General features: G+C 47.8%; 1 protein-coding gene across 9 annotated transcripts in view; it reads left to right on the top strand.

Annotated features, from left to right (window-relative positions):
• LOC121590934 (transcription factor Sp9) overlaps positions 1-24,415 on the top strand; it is an 84,443-nt gene that overhangs the window by 47,779 nt on the left and 12,249 nt on the right. Inside the window, exons 1-2 of one of the 9 annotated variants that reach the window (XM_041911128.1) lie at positions 9,239-9,385; positions 10,722-11,445. The exons of 3 other annotated variants lie outside the window; for them this stretch is intronic. In XM_041911128.1, coding sequence (XP_041767062.1) covers positions 11,338-11,445 — 108 coding nt within the window. In that variant the 5' untranslated portion in view covers positions 9,239-9,385; positions 10,722-11,337. 5 more of the 9 variants (XM_041911164.1, XM_041911153.1, XM_041911137.1 and 2 more) reach the window with 5 other exon arrangements.

Below are 24,415 nucleotides of genomic sequence, written 5' to 3'. Positions count from 1 at the left end.
AGTGTGTCATAACGTCACGAGATGGAGCAGCGGAGTGACGCTAATCATGGAGAAATTTACAATCGATACGAAATGTGTGAAACACGTACGAGGACCTCCCCAAACGAAGGGCGCATACACACACACACACACACACACACACACACACACATAGACAGTCGCGTTTGCTCAAGATAGGCCAAGGCGTTGGGGCCGAAAGTTCTTGCGTTCGTTTCTGTTTTCTTCGGTCCTCCTTTTCCGCCCCAAAACCGCCGCGCATGTTGTGCGCTAAGGTGTGCAAGTTTGCATCAAATTATTCAAATGTGCTCGTGTGTTCGCATTTACATAATTATGGTCCATTTGAATAAATAAAAGATTCCGCTGGAGGATTGGAACGCGCAAAATCCACCGCACTGGCCGTGTGGGAGGCGGCGGTCGGAAAAATGGTGCCTGGTGGTAGTTTCATTGAAGCTACTCTGTTGGGAAAGGTTTTCCGTTGCTGTTTTTTTGTTTGTTTCGTGTAAGCAAATCTCAGCAAAGGAAGGGAAGTAGAAAACATGGCATCAAATTTGACCGGACTGGAATGTGCCAGCCCGGCGGAACGGACAGCGATAAAGATGAAAGGCAGGTGTATGTGTGTGTGTATGTGCGACTAAGGGGGGCCTTTGGAACGCGATCCTTAAAGCACCAGGATGGCAAATTACCCGGTCCCCAAATTAATCGATCAAACGATCGGCACATCAAACGCTAATTGAAGCGTCATCGCTTGCCAGCTGTCAAAGCGATAAGTGTTATCGTGTTTATAGGCACGGATCGGCCGCTAAGCGACATTGGGCCGACGTTTTTTTTGCGCTTTCGAAAGTGGTGCTCGTTGCTTGCTCGTTTTTTTTTTATTGTTTTCCCCATTCGCTCCGCGATGTTTTGCTAGACGACGATAATTGTACAGTCCGTGTCCGGAGAGGGGGGAGTGCTGCCTAACGAATGGGAACTGGAAACTGTGTGTGTGTGTGTGTGTGTGTGTGTGTGTGTGTGTGTGTGTGTGTGTTGTGTGTGGTTTTTCCAGTTGCTTTTGTTACATTTTCGTGGAAATGAAAGGAACAGCAAAATAAATTTAGTTATAAAATAGAGCAGCAACGCAGTGCAGCGCGCGGGTGGCAGTCACAGGAGCGGGGCTGGTGCTGGTGTTGGTTCAGTTGTTTTTCCGTTTTTCCAGTTATTCACGCGCACCACCGCCTCCCATTCACCGTAGCTAGCGTTGGTATTGAAGCTGTTCCCGTGGTGGTCACTTTTTGTCCAGCTCCAGATTACAACTTCCACTTACAATTTCCTTTCGCTGGTGCACCAGCTGGACCGGGAGTGGGGGGAGGGGGGAGTAAGTTCAGGCTTGGTTGCACGGGATTGGAGCCGACGATCGGTGTACCTTCACGTTTTCCAAAGCCCCCCCCCCCCCTAACCACCACCACCGCGGTGCTTCCCTTTCCGCTCCGGCAATGATTTAATTGAAGGACGATACGGAATGAAGTTACAAACACAAAACGAGAAATGGAATACCAAAAACTCGAATGAATTATTCAATCATGTACAATTATAAACAATTTGCTGCCCCGCTTTTTTCCCAGCCGCCGCTTTCCCTGCTCCCACCCGTACCTTCCCCGGCCAAACCACCCACCCCCTTTCCTGACTATAGCCTCTCTGCGCTCGGCCATTGATTTCGAGGCATTTTATTGTTTTTATTATGATTTCGTCCATTGCCATCCCTCGCCCCGGCTCCGGGCTGTAGGTGTATGTGTGTGTGCACGTTTGTGTGCATTGCCGCAATTTGTTTGCCTTTCACGTGCCTTTTGATTGTCTTCTGGTGCAGGATGCACCCGATTTGTGTACGCGGGCGGGTGTGTGTATGTGGGTGTATTTCTGTGTGTGTTGCTCCGACGCACGGTGAAGAAGAATAATTTAATGTCAATTTTCGGGACAAACAGAGAGCGTGCAATGCTTGGTTGAGCAAAAAAGCTTTTCATTGTATTTAGAATGGTATTGTGTAACATCATTTCAAAAATATGTCAACCCTAGGTATGCTATCTTTCACTAAGACATTTAACCTGAAAGGAGGCATGCCTGTAAGGTGAAATGGCTCCACAACACTCGAAGGTACGTGTATTTACACACGAAACATGTCCAGTACGTGTGTTGCTCACTTGAAGTATAATGTGTTCCGGTTCGAAGGACCATAAACGCCACGTGGCTAAACTATCAAAAGTCTTCAAAATTTATATAATATCTGTGATACATTTCTGCTCGGAATGCCATGCTTTCATGTCATTTCCATTCAATCCAACCCTGTTTCCCAGAGTAGCATTTTCCACTGCGAAAACTCACCGTCGCTTTCCGCCGATTGCTCGCCTGTCGTTCACTTTGCCATCTTGTGTTGCCGCAAAAATGTAATACAATGCCCACGGACCCGAGCGACCGTGTAGATGCTCGCACACATACAATCACACACAAACACACACACATCCACACAGCCCAGGTTTGCTCCCATTGCTGTTCCACTATTTATCCACAACTGACAAAGAATTTTTATTTTTCCCATCATTACGGGACCGTTTTCATTATTTAGCACACACACACACGCACTTTCAACGATTAGTGCAAACTGTGACAGGTTGATTCTGGCCGTGCTATCAAACCGGTTGTGGGAGGAAGAGCAAGCGCTACAGGACGGAGAAGCGGAGGAAGAAGAAGAAGAAACACGCAAAGGGGAAAACGTGCTGAGATTTTAAACATTTGTTACCTCGGTACAGGGAGATCGCCGAGCTATCGCCGACCCAGCAAGCGCCACCGAAAGGGAGTAACTGGTAACGTGTCATTTAACTCAATTGTAACTTCATTTTCTTCCACCGCTCGCCAGCGCACGCACGCCGCCGAACCGGGCATTTGTTCACAGAACGCGGGGTTTTGTGGGCAAGGGAGGAGGAGGCGAATTTTCCATTTTCCTCACCGGAACGGTTCGTTCCGCAGTTCGGGCCAGGTTCAAATCGATTCACACCGTTCATTATCATTTTATGGCTCTATTGTGATTTTCACCAGCTTGTGGCCACCCCCCCCCCCTCAACCCCCCCATCCGTCTGCTTAGTGTGGGTGAGGAAACGGGAATGACTTAAATTTTAGATTATTTCGCTCTTACAGCGTAAAAAGCAGGAAGGCAGGAACCGGCGGTTCCGGCGGTGAAATATTAAAACAAAAGTCAGGTCTGCTTTTTGAAGTTGGAGGGGTTGGGAGTTTGAAACAATAAAAAAATGAACCCAACAAACGCTACCAGAGCCGCTCGTCGAAGAGAAATTGTCGAACGGGTTATGGGTTATGGTCCTTGGCGGCTCGATGACAGGAAGGCGATGGTAAATCCTCGCACTCGGGGTAAGTATACGTCTCGTATACGGTGCTTGTCATCGGTTTTCGACCGGTGGGTATCATTATTATTAACAATAATTGCCCGATTTTTTTTTTGGGATAGTTTTGTCCATCCACCCTGCAGGGCTTTACAAGTAATATTGTTGTTTTTTGTTCTCTCAATTCTCCCAGCCAGTAAATTGAAATTTTGTTCCATATTTATTTGGAAGGACTTATTGACTTTGTGTCGTAGAGGACCCAAAAAAAAAAAAGAACACGAACCAAATTTATATTAAACTACCTATTAGTAGTGCTCATTAGAGGTCCCTTGCCGGAAGTAGATTGGCCGTAGCTAAAGGGAGCATGGGGATCTCTCTTCAGTCCGTAAATATTTAAATTTCAATCACCGGCTTTCGGTGGCGGCCCTTACGGAGGCCACCGCAAAACTGCCGGCAGTTTGGAGCGGGAAATTAAAATTTAATCTAATTCGATGTCTTTCTTTATCGAAGACACATTTATCGTTTAATTAACGTTCAATTACTGGAGCTGATGTTGCCCTGGTGCGGTAGTAAGGTTTTTGTTTTGTTACGATGAAACGATTTGGCGTTTGTTTCAATTCGTTGAAAACAAATGGATTTGAAAAATGGATTTCTAGTTGCGTTAATTGTGTTGCATAATGCTGTTTCAAATACATTCCGAAATGTAATAGCATTTACCTAAAGAGCAGCCATTTGCTGTAGTGTTTTATTTGGCAGCTTACAGTCGTTGTCACTTAATTTTGGCCCTAAGGCATCTATTTTTTTATCATATTTTGACTTTTACTCATCTATTTTTGTCTGTAAATTGTCAATGTTTGACTGTTGTAGGAATCGTGATAATTTTAGGGCATTTTAGCATATTTTTGCCAATTGTAATTTTAAATCACTTAAAACAATATAAAAACCATTTTAATTGATTGTTTTTTTTTTAATATGAAATTTTATAATTTCTAAAGGCATCGTTTACACCTGAAAATCACATGCCAATCTTTTCGCTGCATTTAAACTTCCAAAATTGGCATCATAATTGTTTTATTTTAAATTCTCTCAATAAAATTATTCACTACTTAGCTTAGTTTAAATAATTGCAGGACACACAGTTTCAGTAAGTACGTTTCAGTTTTTAAAAATGAATGCCTTCAAGGCAAAAATTGTGACATACTGTCGAAAATTGGTGCCTTTGAGACAAACATAGGTGAATTAGAGTCAAAATTTAGCAGTAATGGCTGTATAGCTTATAAAGCATAAAGTATTCGATCCACACGGACACATTACGACGACAGAAACGATGCGTTCTACTGTTTGCGTCACTGTTAAAGGATAACGAAATACACACTCTATCGAGCTCAGTTCAGACAAAGCGACACAAAGCGAAAGGAGAAAGCATTTCCTACGGACAACGACCGGATTCTATTCAGCTGTGTGTGTGTGTGTGTGTGTGTGTGTGTGTGTATGTGTGTGTGTGTGTGTGTGTGGTAATAAAATAGGACTGAAACGACAATATTAAAAAAAAAAAACATAATCGACCCCACTTTAAATAGCTGGAGAAGGAAGGAAAAAAACACACACACGAAATGCATAACATAAAACGGGAAGCTGTACGCCCCCTTCCGGTTTGTGGCACCCGGTGCTAACCCTCGTATTGCATCCTTTTCCCTCCCCGACCACGCACCCGCAGTGTACACGCACGTACAAAAGACGCACCGGAAACGCACTCACTTTCCACCCGATCGCTCGATCATCGGTTGCATTTGAATAGAAATGCAATAAAAAGAAAAGAAGCACATCAAACGCACATTTGCTGCGCTGCCTCTGCGAATGTAAAGGATTCCTATTTGACGCACGTAGTTTAGAGTATGGGTGTACATTATTATTAAGTGCAGGATAGGAAAGAAAGAATAAAAACCGCATGGCGTCACTGCCGGTAAATGTGGAACGGTTTCATTTCAGTTGATTAAGTTCGGTATCATTTTGTGTTCTCAGCACACACACACACACACACACACACACACACACACACACACACACACACACACACACACACACACACACACACACACACACACACACACACACTAAAAAACCCCATTTTATCTGTGAGTGTAATGGCTGGAAAAATTATAGCTTTTAAATGTAACCAAATTGCACCACAACAGTGACGCAGTTTCACTTTTGCCATCGCTTACATTTGACCGTGTCCTTAGACCGTGTAGTAAACAAGTGGACCGAAGAGCTCAAACTTCCCATTGAAGGGTTTGAATAGGCGCTCGTCAAGGCTTGTCCCATTTTCCCGGCCGTAAATTGGCGCGTCCTGTGCCGTCCGCTACCCGTCTCCAACTGCTCACTGCCTCATCTTTTTATCGGAAAATTCAAACGGAAAGCCAAAAAAAACGACGAGCTTCTGCAAACCTATATTGGCACTCACTGACACTGTGTCTAAATATTTACAATTGGCCGCTCTTTGATGTTGGATGACACACTTCGGTCCCAAGCACGATGCGCTGTGTGGGTAGTGTTTTTTTTTGGACAGCCTGTGCGTGTGTGTGTGCGAGGGTGGGTGTGAAAAGTATACACCCTTATTGTTTTGTTGCTGCCACAGTCGTGTCCGCGCCACCCATTGCCGGTGTCCGCTTGCTGTACGGCCCCTGCGAACGGGTGAACCCTTTTTTCGCATCTTCTCTCACGAACCTACAAATACGACGCACCGCACAAGATGTGCGTAAGGGATGCGGAACGTGGTGCCAAACGGAAACAGGTGCCAAACGGTGGAACGTATTGCTGTGCAGCCAGCCGGTGCGTGGAGTGCGAAACGTGCGTTTGCTCAGCATCTTTTTCCCCCGTTGATCAAACTTTTCCAATAAATGTCACCCGGTTCAAATGATAGTGGAGAGGGGCGGGTAGGTTTGTTGCCATTTTAAAGAAGATTAGATTTTAAAATTGAGTTCAACAGTGTGCTCTTTTTGTTGCTGTTGCTGTTGATCGCAAATCAGTGTGTTGTGCTTTGAATTGCCGAGAGAACAGAATAAAATGGGGTAGGCTATTGAAATCAATCCTGTTTTTATCTTTACAGTTTTGGAGTATAGAGTATCGAAATAAAGTTGCAGAAAACCTAAATCAGATTTTGCTGTAGCAGATCTTTCTGTAGCGAATAAAAATTGAAATGTTGAAAAAAAGAAATGTCATTGAATTTCGTTTTAAAGACGAATTATCATGTAGTTAGTTTGATTACGGATACGGTCGCCATGTACTAACTTCGAACTCGCACTGACCAGGGTGGTCTTCAAACATCGTTGAATAGACAGGCTAAATAGGCAGAACTGAGGTGGAAACTGCGTCGAACCGGACCTATCGACACTGGATCGTCCAGGCGATCATAGAAACCCTTAAAAGGTTTGGAAATCTAGAGGCCTTACCTTGTGTAAGGGAACATAACTAAACTCTTTGGAAGAGAAGTCGATAGATATAGGAAGGGACATAGTCCTATCCTAACAGTCCGAGCGATTCTAACTTACCATGGTCGGAGTTGATTTTTTTGTACCCAAGATTGAAGATATGGATTTAGTGTTTTTGATTTTGGATTGTGTTTTTATTCTTAATGAATATTAGTTTGTTACATAGTTAGTTTTGTTTATCGTTTGTCGACAAGAACGTTGGTTCTTGTTGCTTTGAAGCTGTTGTGGGTTATAATGTTAACAAGAGCTGCTCCTGTTTTGGGTTCCGATGTCTACACTGTTCTAGTTCTTTAGTGTTTCTCTATCTTTGTATATCATGCGCTTTTGGCTAATCTGACTTCTCTGGAATTTCTTGTTTTCTAGCTCTAAATCAATGCTAAATTTTAGCGTGTAGTTTAACTGATCTATATGAAATTTTACTATTTTTAAGATAAATTAAAAATAAAAATTAGCTACATTATTGAAATGCCTTATTCCAAACCTTTAAAGTTATGCCCATATAGCATGCTTTTATATTGTTTAAAATAAATATTTTTGGTGGTTAACCGAACTTTTAACTTTAAAATAAAACAACCTAATGAATCCAGAGCCACCGATTGGACACTTTCAAGAGTAGGCCGCTTTCATTTTCTACCTTGCTCGATTCATACTTCACAAAGCCCGAATAGAAATCACAGTGTCCAATTGAGGGGTTTCGTTGCTCGATGACGCTTTTACGATGCCGGATTGGCTAGATAACCTTGTAAGTTTCTAAGCGTACTCAATGCACCTACTTTGCTATAAGTTTGTCGCAATTGTTTTTGTGTGAATGATGTGACCTAAATTCTTCCTCATGCGTTATGTTCTGATCAGACGTGATCTGATTTGCTGCGTGTGTTCTAATGAATGTGATGCAATTGGCGTTGCAAATTGTGTTACAATGTATCTATACTTTAGAGTGTGTATTTTAATAGTGTGTTAATAGTCTTTAATAGGCCTTACCGCTTAATGGTTTGTATTGAAGCCTAGCCTCGCTTATTTGCAAGTGTGTAAGGCTCTAAAATCCTAGCTTTTAAGTTATGTGTCGTTAAAATAAAGGCAAATATTTCGAAATGAGTATTGAATTGTCTACACATTGTCAATAGAGGGTCGTTGCATGACGCTATTGTTCTCCAATATTTATGCTGAGGTGTACGTGGTTTTCGGGACTCTATGTTTTCTTCATAATTGAGAATACTTCGTTGATCTTTTTGATCCTGTGAGGTGTTCCGGTTTTGATCGATAGAGCAAATTACATCTTACTCAACAATATCAAATAGTTCATGTCAAACAAACAAATACAAGTTTTGAAATTTATGTGAAATCTTTAACATCCCTTTAGAAATTAAACTCTTTTGGGAATTCAAACACTGTTGCAATAATGAAGCATGTATTTCGATTTCCCATTTCAGTAACATAATTTCCAACCACTAGTTTAACATTTCAGCACACGGCAAGGTGAGCTCCTACCCTCGTTAAACAGTCGATAAATGCAGCATTCGCTCGCGATGGCGAAAAACGGCTTCAACGGCTGCAAGGATTTCATCTCGCCGCTGTTCCTTTGATTAAATTTGTTTTCGCTCCTTGTTCCTTTAATGCCGTGCGGCGTGCAGTAAAGCAGCAGGACACACACCGCATGTGGTGGCAGCATCGTCCCCTCGGATTCCGGTAGCCCAGCGGTTCCGGGCTGCGTGCCCCGTGTATAATGATTATATTTGTAGAAATTAGTCAATAGACAATAAGGCAGGCCGGAGATGCCCTTTCTCTTGGGAGTTGTTTTGTTTTGCTCTGTTCCTTTTTTTTTACTGCTGTTGCAAAAGCAAAATCTGCCCTGGTGCTTCATTTTCCATTCACACACAAACACACACACACACGCATGCACAAGCGCCGCCATCGTTTTCCAATTGGCGCAGTCGGCCGGCAGAAAAGTGGGCGTACCCGTGCGTTCCGGGAAACCCTCCGGCCAGTACAGGCCCGAAGGGAAAGAGGGCGTTACCGAGCCGTGGTACGCGCGTGCTGTGCCGTGGCGTTCTCCTTCCCGAGCATGCAAAGCCCGGCGTTTTCGCTGGCCGAGCGGTAGACGGTAGAGCGAGATCGGAAGCGGTCGGGTGCGGTGGCGTAGCGTTCGTACTCGCTCGCACCGCTCGCACGAACCGCCATCCAAGGAGCGCCATCAAAAGCATCGTTCGAGCGTTGTTTCTCTCTCTCTCTCGCTCGCTCGCTCGCTCGGAACACCCTTTCGCAGCGCGGTCGCTCTCGACTGCGGCGAATGGCGTCGTCCCTTTTCAGCGCCGCTTTTGTTTCTGCCGTTCACACGCGCGCGCCTGTGTGCGTTAAGGGGTTCCGTGCGCTTGCCGGGCGCTGGGTTTGCCGTGCTCGGGCTGGCAGTGCTCCAGTTTGACGACTGCCGGCGATTCTCGGAGACGCACAGCGTGTCTCTCAGCGGCGCACACAAGATCTCGCACCAGTTTGAAGGCCTGCAGCCTGCAAAAAGTAACAGCGTCACTTGCCAGGGTTAGTAGGCACTCCGCAACGGATGCCGTGGTCCCCTACCGCTTTCAAACGTGCCTGCTTAAAAGCGATCCCTTTTCGGCTTCGTTGTTTGATGTAGTTGCGCGTGTGTGTGTGTGTGTGTCTGTTTGTGTATTCGTGTGTTTTATTGGTATATGTGTGTGTGATACTAAGGAAAGGAAAGAGTTTTGATAGGACAGCGCCCAGGACAGTAGCAATAGTAGTAGTAGTAGTAGTAGCCAGCAGTAGTAGTAGTAGTATTTTTGAAGCGACAAGGTACCCGCACCCGTACATCGCGTGACGTTCGTGTGCGTGACTCTCTCCGCTTTAATCCCCTTCCCACTTCTCCTACCCTCCCCTCTGCAACCCTTGTCAAAACATGCGATGGGTAAATCCCTTTCCCCACTCTCCCCCCCCCCCCCCCCCCAGCAATCCCCTCTCCTCCGCCCCGTGGAGCCATCGCCTATTGTTGTGCGGGAGTGGGACCCACTATACATTCATCATTCGGAACAAGTTTGCTTCCCTTGCGCGCGCGCGCGCATGCTTGCCCTCACTCGTGTTCGTGTATGTGTGTGTGCGCTCCACAACAACAACAACAAAAACAACACAGCCCCCCATGCTGGCCCTGGCTGAGGGCTGTGCTGGTGCGCGAGTGTGTTCCCGAGGCCCTAACCGCACACACAACGCTCGCGCGCGCTCTACTGGCGCACGGTGGTTTTTTGCGCTCGGCACTTTGCTCTGCACCGTACACCCGTGCTGCTGCGGCGGCTGCTTTCTGGACAAACGGACAGGTTTTCCGTGGTTAGATCTCTTCTGTGGTAACGGCCGTGTCCAACCGGGGGGTTTTTTTTTTTTGGCCAATTTTTACCAGCTTTGCGGAAAGGGTTTGCGTTTTTTTTGTGGCTTGCACCACGAAATCTGCATTGTGTCCTGGGTGCGTTTCTTTCTGTGTGAGTGTGTGTAGATAAAGTTTCCTTTTGTGTGTAAAACTATAGCTCCCCATTGCTGCTCGGAACACTTGCAACCCCAGCTATCAGTTAGAGCGCTGCGCGGTGCTAGGCAGCTTGATTTCCGCTTCCAAGTGCGAACCTCGTGTGATCCTGTGCTGTGCTTGGATGTGTAAATCAAACACATACACACATACTCAATCAAAACGGACAAATACAGACAAAAATAAAAGACATTCGCGCTTCAAACTCGCATTCTACAATCAAACCCGCAACGAGCTGCATCCTTGGCCCGGCCGTTGTTCTTCGTTTTTTAAGATGAGCTCAGCCATAGAAGGCCGTAGAGGGGTTGCATGTCCCAGCTACTAATATCGTTGATTCCAATTTTTCAGATCTATTCCCAACAAGGCGTTGACACTGTTCGCGTTACGATTTTTTACCTGTCCACAGTAGTGTGTTTGGATGTGTTCCCAACTATGTGAATACAGCAAGTGCGTGAGTGTGTGCATATTTTTTGTTTCGTGTGTGTGTGTACATTCCAGATGACAAAATGACACTTGCAGTGCGATAAACCCGGCGCGCAACGAAACAATCTAACAGCAGCCCGATCAGTGACAGCAAAACAATTAGCACACACCAACACTCATTCTAGCGAAGAGAGAGTGTTTAGAGTGTTTTAGTGTGTATTTGTGTGTGTTTCATTTCGAAGGATCTTCTAGCTAGCGAAGGAGCCGGAAAGCTGCCCGTCTACAATCAAACGCAGAAGGTGTTTCAGCACGATCAAACAGCCAGCTTTTCGAGAGGGGGCTTTTTTCGCCACCTTTGGGGTACAGGCCGGCACGCAGGTAGTACACCCGAGGCTCCACGGAACCCGCCACCCCGGGCAGGCGAGCGAGCGAGCGGGCGTGTGAGGCGCTGGGTAGAGATTCATCTTCGAACCGCCCGTCCGGTGCTGCCGCCATCACCACGGACCATCCGAGGGGAGCCGGTTTCGATCCCGTGTTCAGCATGTTGACCGACATGAGCCCATCGGCCGGGGCACAGTTCTACAGCACCCAGATACCGGCGATGGGCATGAACATCACCAACATTGCCACCCACATGCAGAAACCATCGGTAAGTGTGCACCCGGCGAACCGTTCCCAGGCGGCCCAGTTTGGCCCTGTTTGTGTTTCTCTGTGTGTGTGTGTGTGTGTGTGTGTGTGTGTGTGTGTGTGTGTTTGTGTGTGCTCGATATGCCACAACAGAGTGTTGAAAAATTAATTAGGAAACCCGGTAACTGCATTTCTATCGGAGCATTCAGGGGATGATCTGTAACGCCACGGATCCATTTCCACTGCTTGCCAAAGGTTCCGCCAACCGTCACCGTCTGCGTCTACGTCTCCGGGTGTTCTGTACCCAAACAACCCTTGCCCCATTAAACTGCTCGCTAGGCGCTAACGACTTCCTGGCGTTACCGTCGTCAGCTCAGCTCGGGAAAGGCTCGTTATCGCTCGACACCATCGCTCTGTCGACAACTTCCCTAATACGATAGGCAAGCGTCGATGGGCGTCCACCTTGCGACACACACTGGGTCCTTTATTTTTTTGTTCGCTGCCACCAGGGCCTCGATCGTGCGCTAGCGCTCACGGCTTTATCGCGATGTGTTTGATGTTTAAAAATATATCAAACCATCATTAGCGCGGGCCCCGTGGCCGTTGATGATCGCTTGCTGATCGGAAGCGTGGATAACGCATCCGCACAACAAAGACACCTCCGACGCGTTTACAGCGCGGCACCCGAAACCACGCGGCGATGCGCCCTTCCTGAAGACCGAGCGCTAGGGCGGAATGTACGTCGCTACGAAGGAAATAGGTAAATAAAATTAGTCACATTAGGTCGGATCGGTCCGTTGACACTATCGCCGCGACACGATCGTGTGAGGCTGTGTAAATGAGGTTGTAAATGATAACGAGCCCGATCCGACCGGTGATCCAATTTTATGACCCTACCACGCGGTGCGGCTTCTTGGCCGTCCGCTGCCTTTGCTGCATGAATGAGGGATAGTTTTCTTTTCTTTTCCTTGTGTGTGTGTGTGTGTGTGTGTGTGTGTGTGTGTGTGTGTGTGTGTGTACAATGACAGTGTTCACATGACGATGTGTCCCGGCTGCAATTAATGCATCCAATTGGGATCGAGATTGGAGATTTGGAAGCTCAAGCTACATTGTGCCAGCCGCACAATAAGCCGAACACAGGCGAACAAGCCAGCACGGTTCGGACGGTTTTCCGCTTCACTATTGTTGGGCGCAAAAATAACAGCATTTAGAAGCATTTGCCCCGTTGCTGCATATCAAACCTTTTCTGCTGCCTGCCTTTGTCTACGTTGAGCTCTCTTAGCAAGCGATAATTGCAATAATTGCAACGCGCAAAGGCGCAAAACCAGCACCAACACGCATAACAACAAAAAAGTTTAGATGAATTGTCATCATGTTCACACAATTACTTGCCAGTTTTAGGTTCTTGATCTACATTCCCGTCCACTTTCCACCTCAACAGGGCGCGTTAAAAGCAGTCCCCTCCTAGCGGCTTACCGTTGATCCTCCGAAAATCCTCTTGACCTCCGGCCGGGTTTCGCTCCGGTACTCGGTGGGGGCTGCGGTGTTTTTGTTTTGTCCTTCCACTTGTAGCGCATCGGATCTGATCGGCACGGCCAAAAAAAGGACCATTTGTGACCTTACCTTCCCCTGCACCTTAGCATCGACGGGCGAAAGTTTCGCAGGAGATTGACGGGAGATTAGCTGAATGTTTTTCTTTCTGCTCGACTTTCTCTGCCGCGCTACGTGCCGCTGCTTGCTGCCGTGCGTAAAATACAGGCAGTGTGTTTCGAGTGCACACCGTCGAAACGGTACCGATCACCCGCTGACCTTTCGCGCAGCAGGACACACGCAGGAACCGTGCACTGCTGGCTTACCAGATTGCAGTCAGGCCGCTGTGACAGCTCCTGGCAGCAAGAAAGAGGCACCAGCACACAGGAGGGGGTTCCCTCCGAACCGTACCCGAATTTTGGCCGGACTTAATCTATTTAGCTGGGCTTTGTGCTGCAGCGCAGCGTTTGGAAATGAAGTCAAGCTACGAGGATTTGTGGATATATGGGGAGAACCACGAGAAGGGAGAGGGCATGAGCTGGCAAAATAGCAACGACGAGACCCTTTGCGTTTTGGGTGCGGTTTATTTAGAGCAAAATGGTACACGCCGTAGCAAATGCTAGGAAAGGCGCAGGGAAAGCTGGCCTTAAATCTGAAGTGGAATCTTCTTTCGTCGTATTTTTTTATTTTTCACGTGAATAGAAGTGTGTGAAAAGGTGTGCTTTTGAAAACATGCATGTAGAATAGTTTGTTTGTGGTGGCATGCTTTCGGTGCGACGTATCTGTACAAGTTTAAACGCGCGCCTTTCCATCCTGATAAAGTTGTGTAATCGGTAAGTGGTACGTACAGGTACGTCGCGCGTCACGGATCTATTCTCAAAAACACTCCTAGAGCATTTGCATTTGCTAAAAAAGCCCTTTTTCCTGCTCTTTACAGGACGTGTAAAGATCAATCCTGTAAAATGGCAACACAATTTTGTTGTTTATTAACACCACACACACACCCCCCTAAATGTTATAACGATAGTGCTGACACATCTCGCTAACCGAACTGTGTCGAACGACTTGAAACGCTAAACAGCCGCACCCGCGCCCCGCCAACACTAAATCAAAAGCAACATTTTGGCTACGTTTCATTTGCGGTCCTCTTTCCCGCCCCACGCGAAAGGAGCGGCTCGCCGCTGGAATCATCCGTCAGCCCCAGCAGTCTTTTTGGCCGCCGTGCCGCCGTGCGACGATCTTTGCTGGAAAGTGGAAAGGTTACTTCCCGCGAGAAGAAAAGCCCGCGCGCCAGCAAGACAAATTGTTCGCCCGGAATAAAGAACACAGCCAAACCGCGGCGTGCTGGAATGTATCTATAATAGCACGGGCACGGCACACACACACACACAAAACAGTTCGCGCGCTCGCGGGGGGAATTTATTCAATCTGCGCGAGCTGTTTGGTTCACATTTTTCCCTCCCGGCGGGCCATGCTAAATGTCGCTAAAAATATGCCTCACGCTGTGCCCGCAGTGTGTGTGTGTGTGTGTGTGTGTGTGTGTGTGTGTGTGTTTGTGCTTCCCCCTGGCCAGATCCCTTCGCTCATCCAGTTCATCCTAGACGCATTTGGCAGAACGCATGGCGTATCGGTTGGTGAGCCGTGCAAGCCAAATAATCAAACAATGCTGTGCAACCGAGCACGCGGTTCTGGATTTAAAAAAAAAAAGGTTTATTCTCGCACGACCCGTCGGTGTTTGCTGGGTGACTGGAGTTAGGAGACGCTCCCGTTCGCCTGCTATTGGGCCGGGCAGCCAGGGGTGTGTGTGCTGGTTCTGCGTTCTTGCTCTTTTGCTTCGCCAGCACCACCGTGTTTTCGGGTTTGCATTGCTTCAACCAGCTACTGTTGGCTGCTGTGCGCGTTTGATGTGCTTTTTTTTTGTTTTGGCACCGCGCGCGTAGTGGATGGAATGTTTTGCATGTTTTCCATTGACAAATTGATGCCCCGAGCCGCCGCCACTGCTCGCCGGGCCGGTTGATTGACTGCGTTGGAATACCGAGCGGGAATGAGCTTAAAGTATTTGGTTTATTTATGTTGGTTGCATCAGAATCGGAAGTGAGGTGACGGGAGCATTTAAATAGCGCTCGGTGGTAGCGGCTGTTACAGTTCCAGCACAGTGAAACTGGGGGTAGCTGCAGCAGGTCGGCTTTGACATGCAGTCTCAGACAGGCAACATCAGAAGACGCATTTTCCAGTAGATGCGGTTTTGGAGGTTTTACCTTATCTTGGATCTGGACAGCTTTCCCAATTTAGAGCATTTAGATCGGAATTAAACGCAACTGATGCAAATGGCATCTTTTCGAATTGTTCCTACAGTTATTTTTAATTCTTGACGAACTTTTAGCGTTTTGGAATGAGTATCCTGAATGTACAGGTGTTGAAGATGCTGTAGTAAAGATATGCTTCCAATGACGTCGAAGATTTAAAACATTTATTACAAGTTTTGCGACAGTTGACCTTCAAAAATCTCGAACAAGTCAGATCTCCACACATTGGTGCAGTTGAGCGGCAATCAGCAAGTCCGAACTAAGTGACACCACTCTGAATTCTAAGTGATCCACATTGCTCAAAACAACCAAAAGCCACCCTTTACACCAGCATCATTTGGCTGGAAGTCGGTTTCCAGAACGTTCTCGCACGTCCACCAGCCCCATCTCACGGGGGTGTCGGGCACGGGAAGAAACCTCCCCACTGGAGCACAACAACCTGAACCCATCGGCCAACCGCCGGGCCCATGGTCGCGGCAATTCAAATCAGAATAAAAATTTTAAAAACTCCCAGCAAGAGAGACACCCCAATTTCCAATTCCAACGCCCGCTCTCGCTCTCCTTCACCCCGTATGGCATTAGCGCCCGGTGATGACCTAAGACGACGGCGATCATGACGCCAACAACGGACGGTGTGTTCCATAATGCAAATTCAATTCCTACCTCGGGTAGGCACAGAGCGATCGCTTCTTCGGCAAACAAACAACCGACACACACCGGGCGCTGCAGCTCGTCTTGCCGTGGTCCAGCGGCCCGCTAATCAGCTGCATCCGATTTCGGGACTCCCCCTGCTCGGACCGGGTCTTGTCCACGCACGTGTGTGTGCGCGCAATACCACGGGGCGAAATATGAGTTTGTGGCAATCAAATGAAATCACCATAGAAAGGATAATAACGTCTCCGGGCCAACGGAAGCGTGGCGGGTGGGCGACTGCTGCATGCGATTTGAATGTAAAATCGCAGTCAGTGACCGGGGCATCGGGTTTTCTAGAACGTTACCGAAGGTTTGCCGCGGGCACTGGGTCTTGGCCGCTTCCAAGTGCTTAAAGGTGTTGTAACGGGTGGGGGCCGGTGATCTTGTGCGGAAGCTTCTCGTACTTTCCAAGGTCTGCTGTCGCCTGGCCTGTCCGGCGGTAGGTCCCTCCGGGTGCCGGGAGCAGTTGCGTTCTGCCGGACGTACAAAGTGCATGCCCGCACACCTGCGATGCGCTTCGCTGCGAAGATTCGCCCAAGTTCCGCGACACCAAGTTGCTCAGTGGCTAGTACTCCCAGGAAAACCAGAACTACTTTCACCGCTAGCTAAGGTTGCACATTTTTCGCTACAAATCTATGGTGAGAACAAACTACAGAACCAGTCTCCAGTGCCTGAACAGTTGTTCTGCGGTGCTTCTTCCGGCAGCGCTTCTTCCAAAAGACAACCGGTGAGCGAAGGAAACCGTTCGCAACCGCTCCCAGAGTGCCGTTTTGTGTGATTTATAGTGGATTAATCGATTTGACGTGACGCGTTTCCGTTGCGGCTGCTAAACAATGCAACCTCAGCCGGTGGCGCACCACCGAATTGAATCCTCCGATCGCCATTCTTCCCGATTCGTCCTGCCCACTTGAAAAGGGAAACGCAAGGCCGCCGTTCTGTGCGAAAGGGTGTTTCAATTGTGTTTGTGTGTGTGTGTGTGCCCAGTGTTTGCGTGCGTGACTGCCAGCTACCAGGCTAGACAAATGAACAGGGGAATCTCTTCTCTAAATAGGAAACCGAGAAGACAATAAGAAAAAAATCCAAATCATCACCGCATCACACAGCGAGTGCCCGTAAGTGTCTGAACGAGAAAAAGGGATGTGCGTGAAATCGGGTGGAAAATTTTAACTCCAAAAAGATATACCCCGAAAAGGCGTCTAACGCACGCACACAATATTCACACACACACACACACACACGTGCACACAGTACCCTGGCGCGTAGTGGACGCCGTTGTGGATTTTACCAATTTCACGGCTAATTATGATGCGCCTCATTCGCAATGCGCTAGGAAAAGGGCGTCCGCTACCACACCCTTCCCCTTCGCTAGCAGAACCGGGGGCATCTGTTTGAAGTGTAGTGGGAAATTTGGAAATTTTACACCCCAAGTACCCCTGCCGGGCACGAAACCTGTTAATGGCTATGATTAATGGAAGGTGCGCTTGAACCAAGCATTTGCACACACACATTCGCCGTTTGGTATGGAACCATTACGAGCTGCTGGTCGTTTACTGGCGCTCGGTTACGTTTGAAAGGAGCATCCCTGCCATTCTGGAGGACATGCGGAATAGAATAGGAGTTCTAGATTGTGTGTAGAAAGTGTCTGGCTAATGGGAAAGTGTTTGTAGTCGTGTTGGAATAAACATTTCCGAGCGGTCCGAACATCACGGGAAAGAGAGAGCATTTTGATTGTTAGGATTTTTGACAGCATCTACAAATGCCAACTGTCAACGTTTGTCTAACTCATGCTAGGCTCTTTGTCTAACTTTCCTTGCAAACAGGAACTAAACTTCTCGATGTCGAAAGATCTGCTAGATACTCTGTTGACTTAGGCACGATTTGTTTACAGCATCTAAATGTCATCCAAAGTCTACATAGGATACAGGTCGATGATGCCTAAGGAATTGACAGTATGAAAGTATGTAGAAGAAGTCTCGGTTTGACAGCTGCCTAGTCCAGTTCGTTTGTTTCTAATTTGTATCGGATGCTGCGTCACATTCATAAATTTTGGATTTGATTCCGAAATCATCTTTTAAAACGAATTTGTTTGGTGATATTTCAAGTGTTATCTATGAGTACCATACCCAAAAACACCCAAAAAGTTTTGATACTCTGAAGAATCTGGTGCGAAAGATTCTGTTTACTTAAGCATCATTTGTTTACAGCATGTAAATGTCATCCAAAGTCCATATAGGATACAGATCTTTGTGTGCCTAAGGAATTAACAGTATGAAAGTATGTAGAAGATGAACAAGGCAACTATCAAATCCAAGATCTTTGTGTTAGTGCTAAAAAGAGCTATGCATCGACCTGTATCCTACATGGAGTTTGATGTCATCCGTCAAAATCTTCTACTACTAAGCGTTTGACAGCTGTCAAATTGATTGTCTAGTGCACATGGGTGAGCTGCAATGATATGCATATGCAAGCAGCAACACTAACTAATCCAATTGATGCACCGAGCGAGCAGAACATTATGCTTCATCTTGCTTACAGCTTTAGAACGGCATCTCTGGCAAGAGTACCACATCCTCCGGGACGAAAGGTAGGTTTTAGCGCACTGTGACTGTGACATTTAAGCGCTCACCTTTCACCTTTGCCCCACCCAGTCCCTTGCCCTTCGAGCCCTCTAAGCAAGGCGGAACCCATTCAACCTTTTCCAACCCGTCGTGTGAGGCGTTGTTGTGGGCTGCACTTTTTTTTTGTTGTTGCTGTCGAGCTGTTGAGCTCGGGTGTACTGGTTGCTCGTGTCCCTCACCTCCTCCTCCCATCAGCACCACGCTCACTCCCCCTCCGCACTGGGTGTGGAAGTACAATCAATTTGAATAAAATTCAAATCACGTATCACACGCTGTCCACGCTCTAGGCGAGCATCAAAATCGAAATACAAAAAAAATACAACAACAACAACAACAAACTGCTCTCCCAGCCGTACAAGCACAAGCTCGGAGAGCGAGAGCGCAAAAAAAAAAGAAAAAAGAACCGGTGCGGGCAGCCATTAATTATAAATTATTCACGATTTATTATTAATCCATCCGTGCATCCGGGGTGCACCGGCGAAGGTGCCCGCGAGTGCATGCTGCTGCAGCACACCGTGGTGGTGCCCTTTTTCCTCGGCCCCACTGCCAGCCTTGCCTGGCTGTCGCACCCTTCCCAAGCGGGGTGGGAGAATGTGTTGAGGGCAGCGGGCAATAAAAAAAAGCACAAGTAAAACGGAACCACCGCAACGGTTTTGTAGCTTTGATTGCACACATTTTCATGGTACGGCCAGCGGTGTCCGGGCTGATACGCCAGCTTTTCCTGCGCTCAGTGTGGCACCGCCAAGGCCATCCTGCACCGAGAGCCTGCTGCTGCTGCTGCTTTGTCTCCAAAAAGGATCCCGCCAGCGCACTTACCTACGCGCAAGGAAGGGCGAAAGGGGTTGCTCTGTCTTGCCATGCATGCATCTGCATAATCTTCGATCAAGATCACGGGCACCACGGATACGGTCACAACTCGACGGCTCGCACGGGCAGTGATTTATTATCTCGCTGCACCGTGGGTGCTCTGTTTAACCTTCCCCTCCCGTATTTATGTTGCCTTTTTTGTTATCCCGATGCTTATCTATTGCATATGACGCGCAGCAACCAAAAACAAAAAAAAAACAGCCACAGTGATGTAAAGAAAACACAAGGAGAAAAAAATGTGAAAAAAGGGGAAAATCAAAACGTTCAAAAAAATTCGCTGCCCCATTCAGCGTTCGTTCCACACGAGCCTGTACGCCACTAACACTTATCAAATCGCGCTGATCGAGCGGGCCAAGCGCAAAAGCGCTACAAGAACACTCAAAAACGCAACCCCACCTACTCCCTTACCCTCCCTCTCTCTTTCTCGCTCGGCTCACAGTGCGCCCATAATGCACCGACCGACAACAGCTCGTCAAAGCGTTCGACATTCCGGTGCGCGCATAATTTATGCTGCGAAATGCAGCGAAATGCTTAACCGTAACAAACAAAAATTCGATACGAGTCGCAAAAACCACACACACACACACACACATATATAATCGCAAGAAACTGGGCAAAACTCTTGGCACAAAAGTGCGGAAAAGGTACATCTCAGCGTGGTACAGGCGCACGGGGTGGGGGAAGGGCAGAAATGGCCCTGAGCTAATTTGTGAAACTTATTGGCGGTGAAGCAGCAGAAAGATTGAAATGGCAACAGAAACTGAGAGAGAGAGAGAGAGAGAGAGAGAGAGAGAGAGAGAGAGAGAGAGAGAGAGAGAGAGAAAAATAATACAATTGCAAACTTTATGGAAAGATTTTTTTTCCCCCGAAAGCGCTAAGCGACGAACGTCCGTCCCAGAAGGACTCCTTGCAAGGGGGGTGTTGGCAGCGGCAGCATCCCAGCAAACAACAACAACAACAACAACAAAAGCATCAAAAAAGTGCAATAAACAAATCCTTCATCGCCCTTGGCACAGCAGGCCGGACCTGTTTGGCAGCGAGTGGTTATTAGATTGTCGCCGCGCGTCGCTGTGCCGTCCCTGCGATTCGATTATGGCGCGTTGATTAGACCGTTAAAAGACCACTCGGACGCCCAGGGTGCGGTGGCGCTACTTGGCAAAACCGAAACTGTTGCAGTCACAGCAACTGCACTGGTGTGCTCTCTTTCTCGCATCCTGCAACAGCACACAAATGACTCCCAGCGGGAGCTCCTGCTGCGCCAGGCACAGCTGGACAGCGGGCGCCCCATCGGCCCATCGTACACCGGTAGCGACACCAAGTGCCAAGTGCCCCGGTGCGTGCGTGTGTGTGTGTGCATTTGTCAGCCTGCTGCGAGTGTTGCTGCACGGTTGGAGATTATAACGACCCACAAACACACACTATGAGCTGATCTTTTTAACGCATTTGCAACATAGCTACATCGTTGGGAAGTCCTTGATGTTCCGTTTGTGTGCTTCCCTGTTTTGGGTCCTGTGTGCTACCATTTCTTTCTTTTTTTTTTTTTTGAGAGCACGATTAGTTTGGTTTGAATGTTTGCGATGTTTGCGAACAGCGGCAGCGTTTCGGTGGCGCAAGGGACCGCCAACTGCGAGCGCGCGCGCGCACCCGACGCGCAATCTGCTGGCCACAAAAGCCGCAATTGACAATTGACGCAAACACACACGGCGGCGGCTGTCGAAAAAAAAAAAAAAAACGGTTCGGTCGCAGCCGCGCCAGGACAAATGTCAAGGCATCGCGTGAATCATTAGCCAGTAATGTGGTGGTGCGAGATGTGGTGAAAAACGTGTTGCCCTTTTTTTTATTTATTGCGTGCATCATTTTTTTCTTCTCTTTATTCCCTCCCGTCTCCCGGTTTCCTCGTGTCAACTTTTCCAGCATCTCCCTTCGTTGTCAGTGTCTCCCCTTCGCTCGTGCGTTTGCTTCACTTTCATTTGTGTGCTGATTATCACACTGTTTTTTTGTTTGCGGAGTCGAGTAGTTGGCGAGCAGAAACAGATAGGTGCGTAAGATAGATTCCCTCGGCTCGGTCGCTGTTTGATTGGGCCGGAGCCGTCCCTGCAGTGTCCCGGTTGCGTCTCGCACTCGCCAACCGAAAAAAAACTAGCCCCGCTGCCACAACCTTCAACCCTGGGGTTAGAGATCTTAATTGCCCGAGACCCCCGGGACCCGGGCCTGGCAATCGAGAATCAATTATGGAGTGGTACAACGGGCATTCCTGGAAGCCAAATGTCATTAGCGGACATGCGCGGCAGGATCGCCGAGGAAAGGATTTTTCACCCTCTCAAACCCCTCCTCCCCCCCCTCATCCTCCCCTCGTTCCAATCGATGGGAAAAATCGTTCTCGAGGGTAAATAAATGGAACTCGGCGGTGGTGTGCGAGGCTTTCGGAAGATCTGTGCTCCGCGAACGAGGCGAGGCGAGCGAGCGCTCGGGAGGGACAGACAACTGGTACAGATTTCGAGCTATTATCGTCTTGCGAAGCACGCGATCCGTTTTACTCGCCAGCGATTGGTACGATCGGCCACAAGCAACCTTGGAGCAACGGTGCGAGCGGCGATCGGAAACGCTACAATGTTTCTGGGCGGTGGCGGCCTACGACGAGACCTTCCAGTGCCGACCCCGGGACACAAGGGTCCACGGTAATGAGCTCTGGTTGTGCCTCTTTTAAAATGTAAAAGACGGGACCGGGAGACGCGCGCACACACACACACGCGCGCTTATCAGCTTGACGGTTGCGGATCGCCTGCCCGGTGCCGTGACCAGGATTGGACACGCCACGACGAAGCCGGTGGCTCGTTTGTCTTAGCACTCCGCACTCTGGAGAGGGGGAGGAAGGGCTAAGGTACGCTGCATAATGATTGAGTTTTCTTTTGCTTTACACACACACACACACACACACGTCACCACTGCTGGCTCACCTCGCTTCTCCCGTCTCTTCCCCATCATCATGCGGGTGCGCGACCTCACGCACCAAACAAAAAACAAAAACAAAAAAACGCAGCGCACGCACCGGACGGACTTTGACTTGAGGCGGGTTGAGGAAGGTTTCGCCGTCTGCCGGAGACTGCGGATGCGGCTGATTGGCATATGGGGCGTGTGGCCCTCGATGCACAGCTTCCCGCACACCGATCGCTAGGACAACAATAACGAAAATTGGCATGCTACCGTACACCTATGGCTGCGGCACCTTCGCGAGCCATCGATAGGCTTGCGATGCATCTTCGCCCCTCTGTCCTCCACCTGTCCACGTGTGCGTGTGTGTGCCTGCTCTACTTTGTTGCAGAATCTCGGCCCCGAAACATTGTTTCGCCGTTCGGTTGCGGGGCAGCTGGGGTAGGGAGCTGTTTGCAGTTCGAAATGATTGTGTGCCGGACTGCAGTGCCGGAGGCGGACCGGGCTCCTTCACCGCGCACACGCAACCGAAACCGAACCCAGACCGTTCTCCGGTGGTGCTATTTATTTATGCATTTCCTATCCAACTCGGCATCGTCGCACTGGCGAGGAGGAAAATTGCTTCGCTCACAAAATCGCTTCCAGTGTTCCCGGCTTAATGATTCCTTCGCTTTGCGGATGCTGTGGTGCATCACCTCCACACACTCTCTCTCGCACTGATCGTTTGGCAACCTGGTGAATGCTAATTTCTTGCAATCACATCTGTACACGCTGAAGGTTAGCTAAGATGGCTTCCATTTTTGCAGCAACATAGCTCAACAAACCGGGAAACGAACACGCATGACAACCGATTTTCCGCGAAGCGGCATTACATTGTGACAGTTAGTGTGTGGATCTCTAGACCTGGGAGTTGACGTGATCAATCAAAACTGGTCTTAGCTGGCCTAAACACCTTGGACGACGGGACGGGAAGCGAGTGCTTGCTGTTGATTATCTCACGAAGAGCTATTTAGATGGCGCACAAATTAGCGCGGCACAGTGCAAACAGGTCCCGGCGGGTTTAAATCAAAGTCTAAGGTGGGAAGCGTTCTAGTCACGAATGTGCCATCAGTTACAAAATGGAAATAATGATCTTGCAAGCTATCCCGATGGGACATAGTACAGAGCAGGTTTTGGGGTAAGTTGTCAGTATCGAGCCTAGCTAGAGCTGCTAGCTATTAAAGCGACCTGATCAGTAGCCTGGAAAGTGCATGTACCCAGTCACAAAATGCACTTATAAGTTCTAAACTGATGCTTTTTGGGTTACACTTGAATTCCAGTACAGAAAATCTTAGAACCTATTGGAGCTCTGAAGTCAAATCTTGATGTCAAAGTCTCATTAAGATTACATCAATAACAATAGAAGTAATTCCTACCAAGAATTTTGGAGTGGATTACATATATATTGAAAATACATCAAGAATTCATCACAGAATTGTCTCACAACTTGAACTCCAAAAGAATCGTATATTTCCAAAAGAATCGTAGAATCGGAAGAGGCATTTGATGCTACGAACGATTCAAAGCCAACGGAGGATTTGATAAGCTCTAAACAGCGGCCGTTTTGATTATACTTAATATCTTAGAACCTATTGGAGCTCTTATATCAGAACTTGATGTCAAAGTCTCATTATGATTTTGTCAATAACAATGCAGGTTATTCCTACCAATAATTCTACAGGAATCTATTCTAAAATGTACTGGAATTGATGACACCTGCTGACATTTTGGACCACTGTGGATTACTTATATATTGAAAATACATCAAGAATTCATCACAGAATTCTCTCACAACTTGAACTGCAAAAGAATCGGATATTTTGGAAGTGGCGAATGATGCTACAAATGTTTCAAAGCCAACAACTATGTGCTCAAATAAGACATCAACGTCTAAACCACCCTCAGATGGAGTTCTTGGACCTATTCTGGTAAAAAAACATCCCCATACCGACGCCAGCTTGTGATCAAGAGCACATTTTAATTTGCTGCTAAGCTGTAACCACAATGA

This window comes from Anopheles merus, chromosome X (assembly GCF_017562075.2).
Source record: "Anopheles merus strain MAF chromosome X, AmerM5.1, whole genome shotgun sequence".
NCBI classification, from domain to species: Eukaryota; Metazoa; Arthropoda; class Insecta; order Diptera; family Culicidae; genus Anopheles; species Anopheles merus.
Note: the sequence above shows the minus strand (reverse complement) of the source record. Positions and strands in the feature narration are given on the sequence as shown.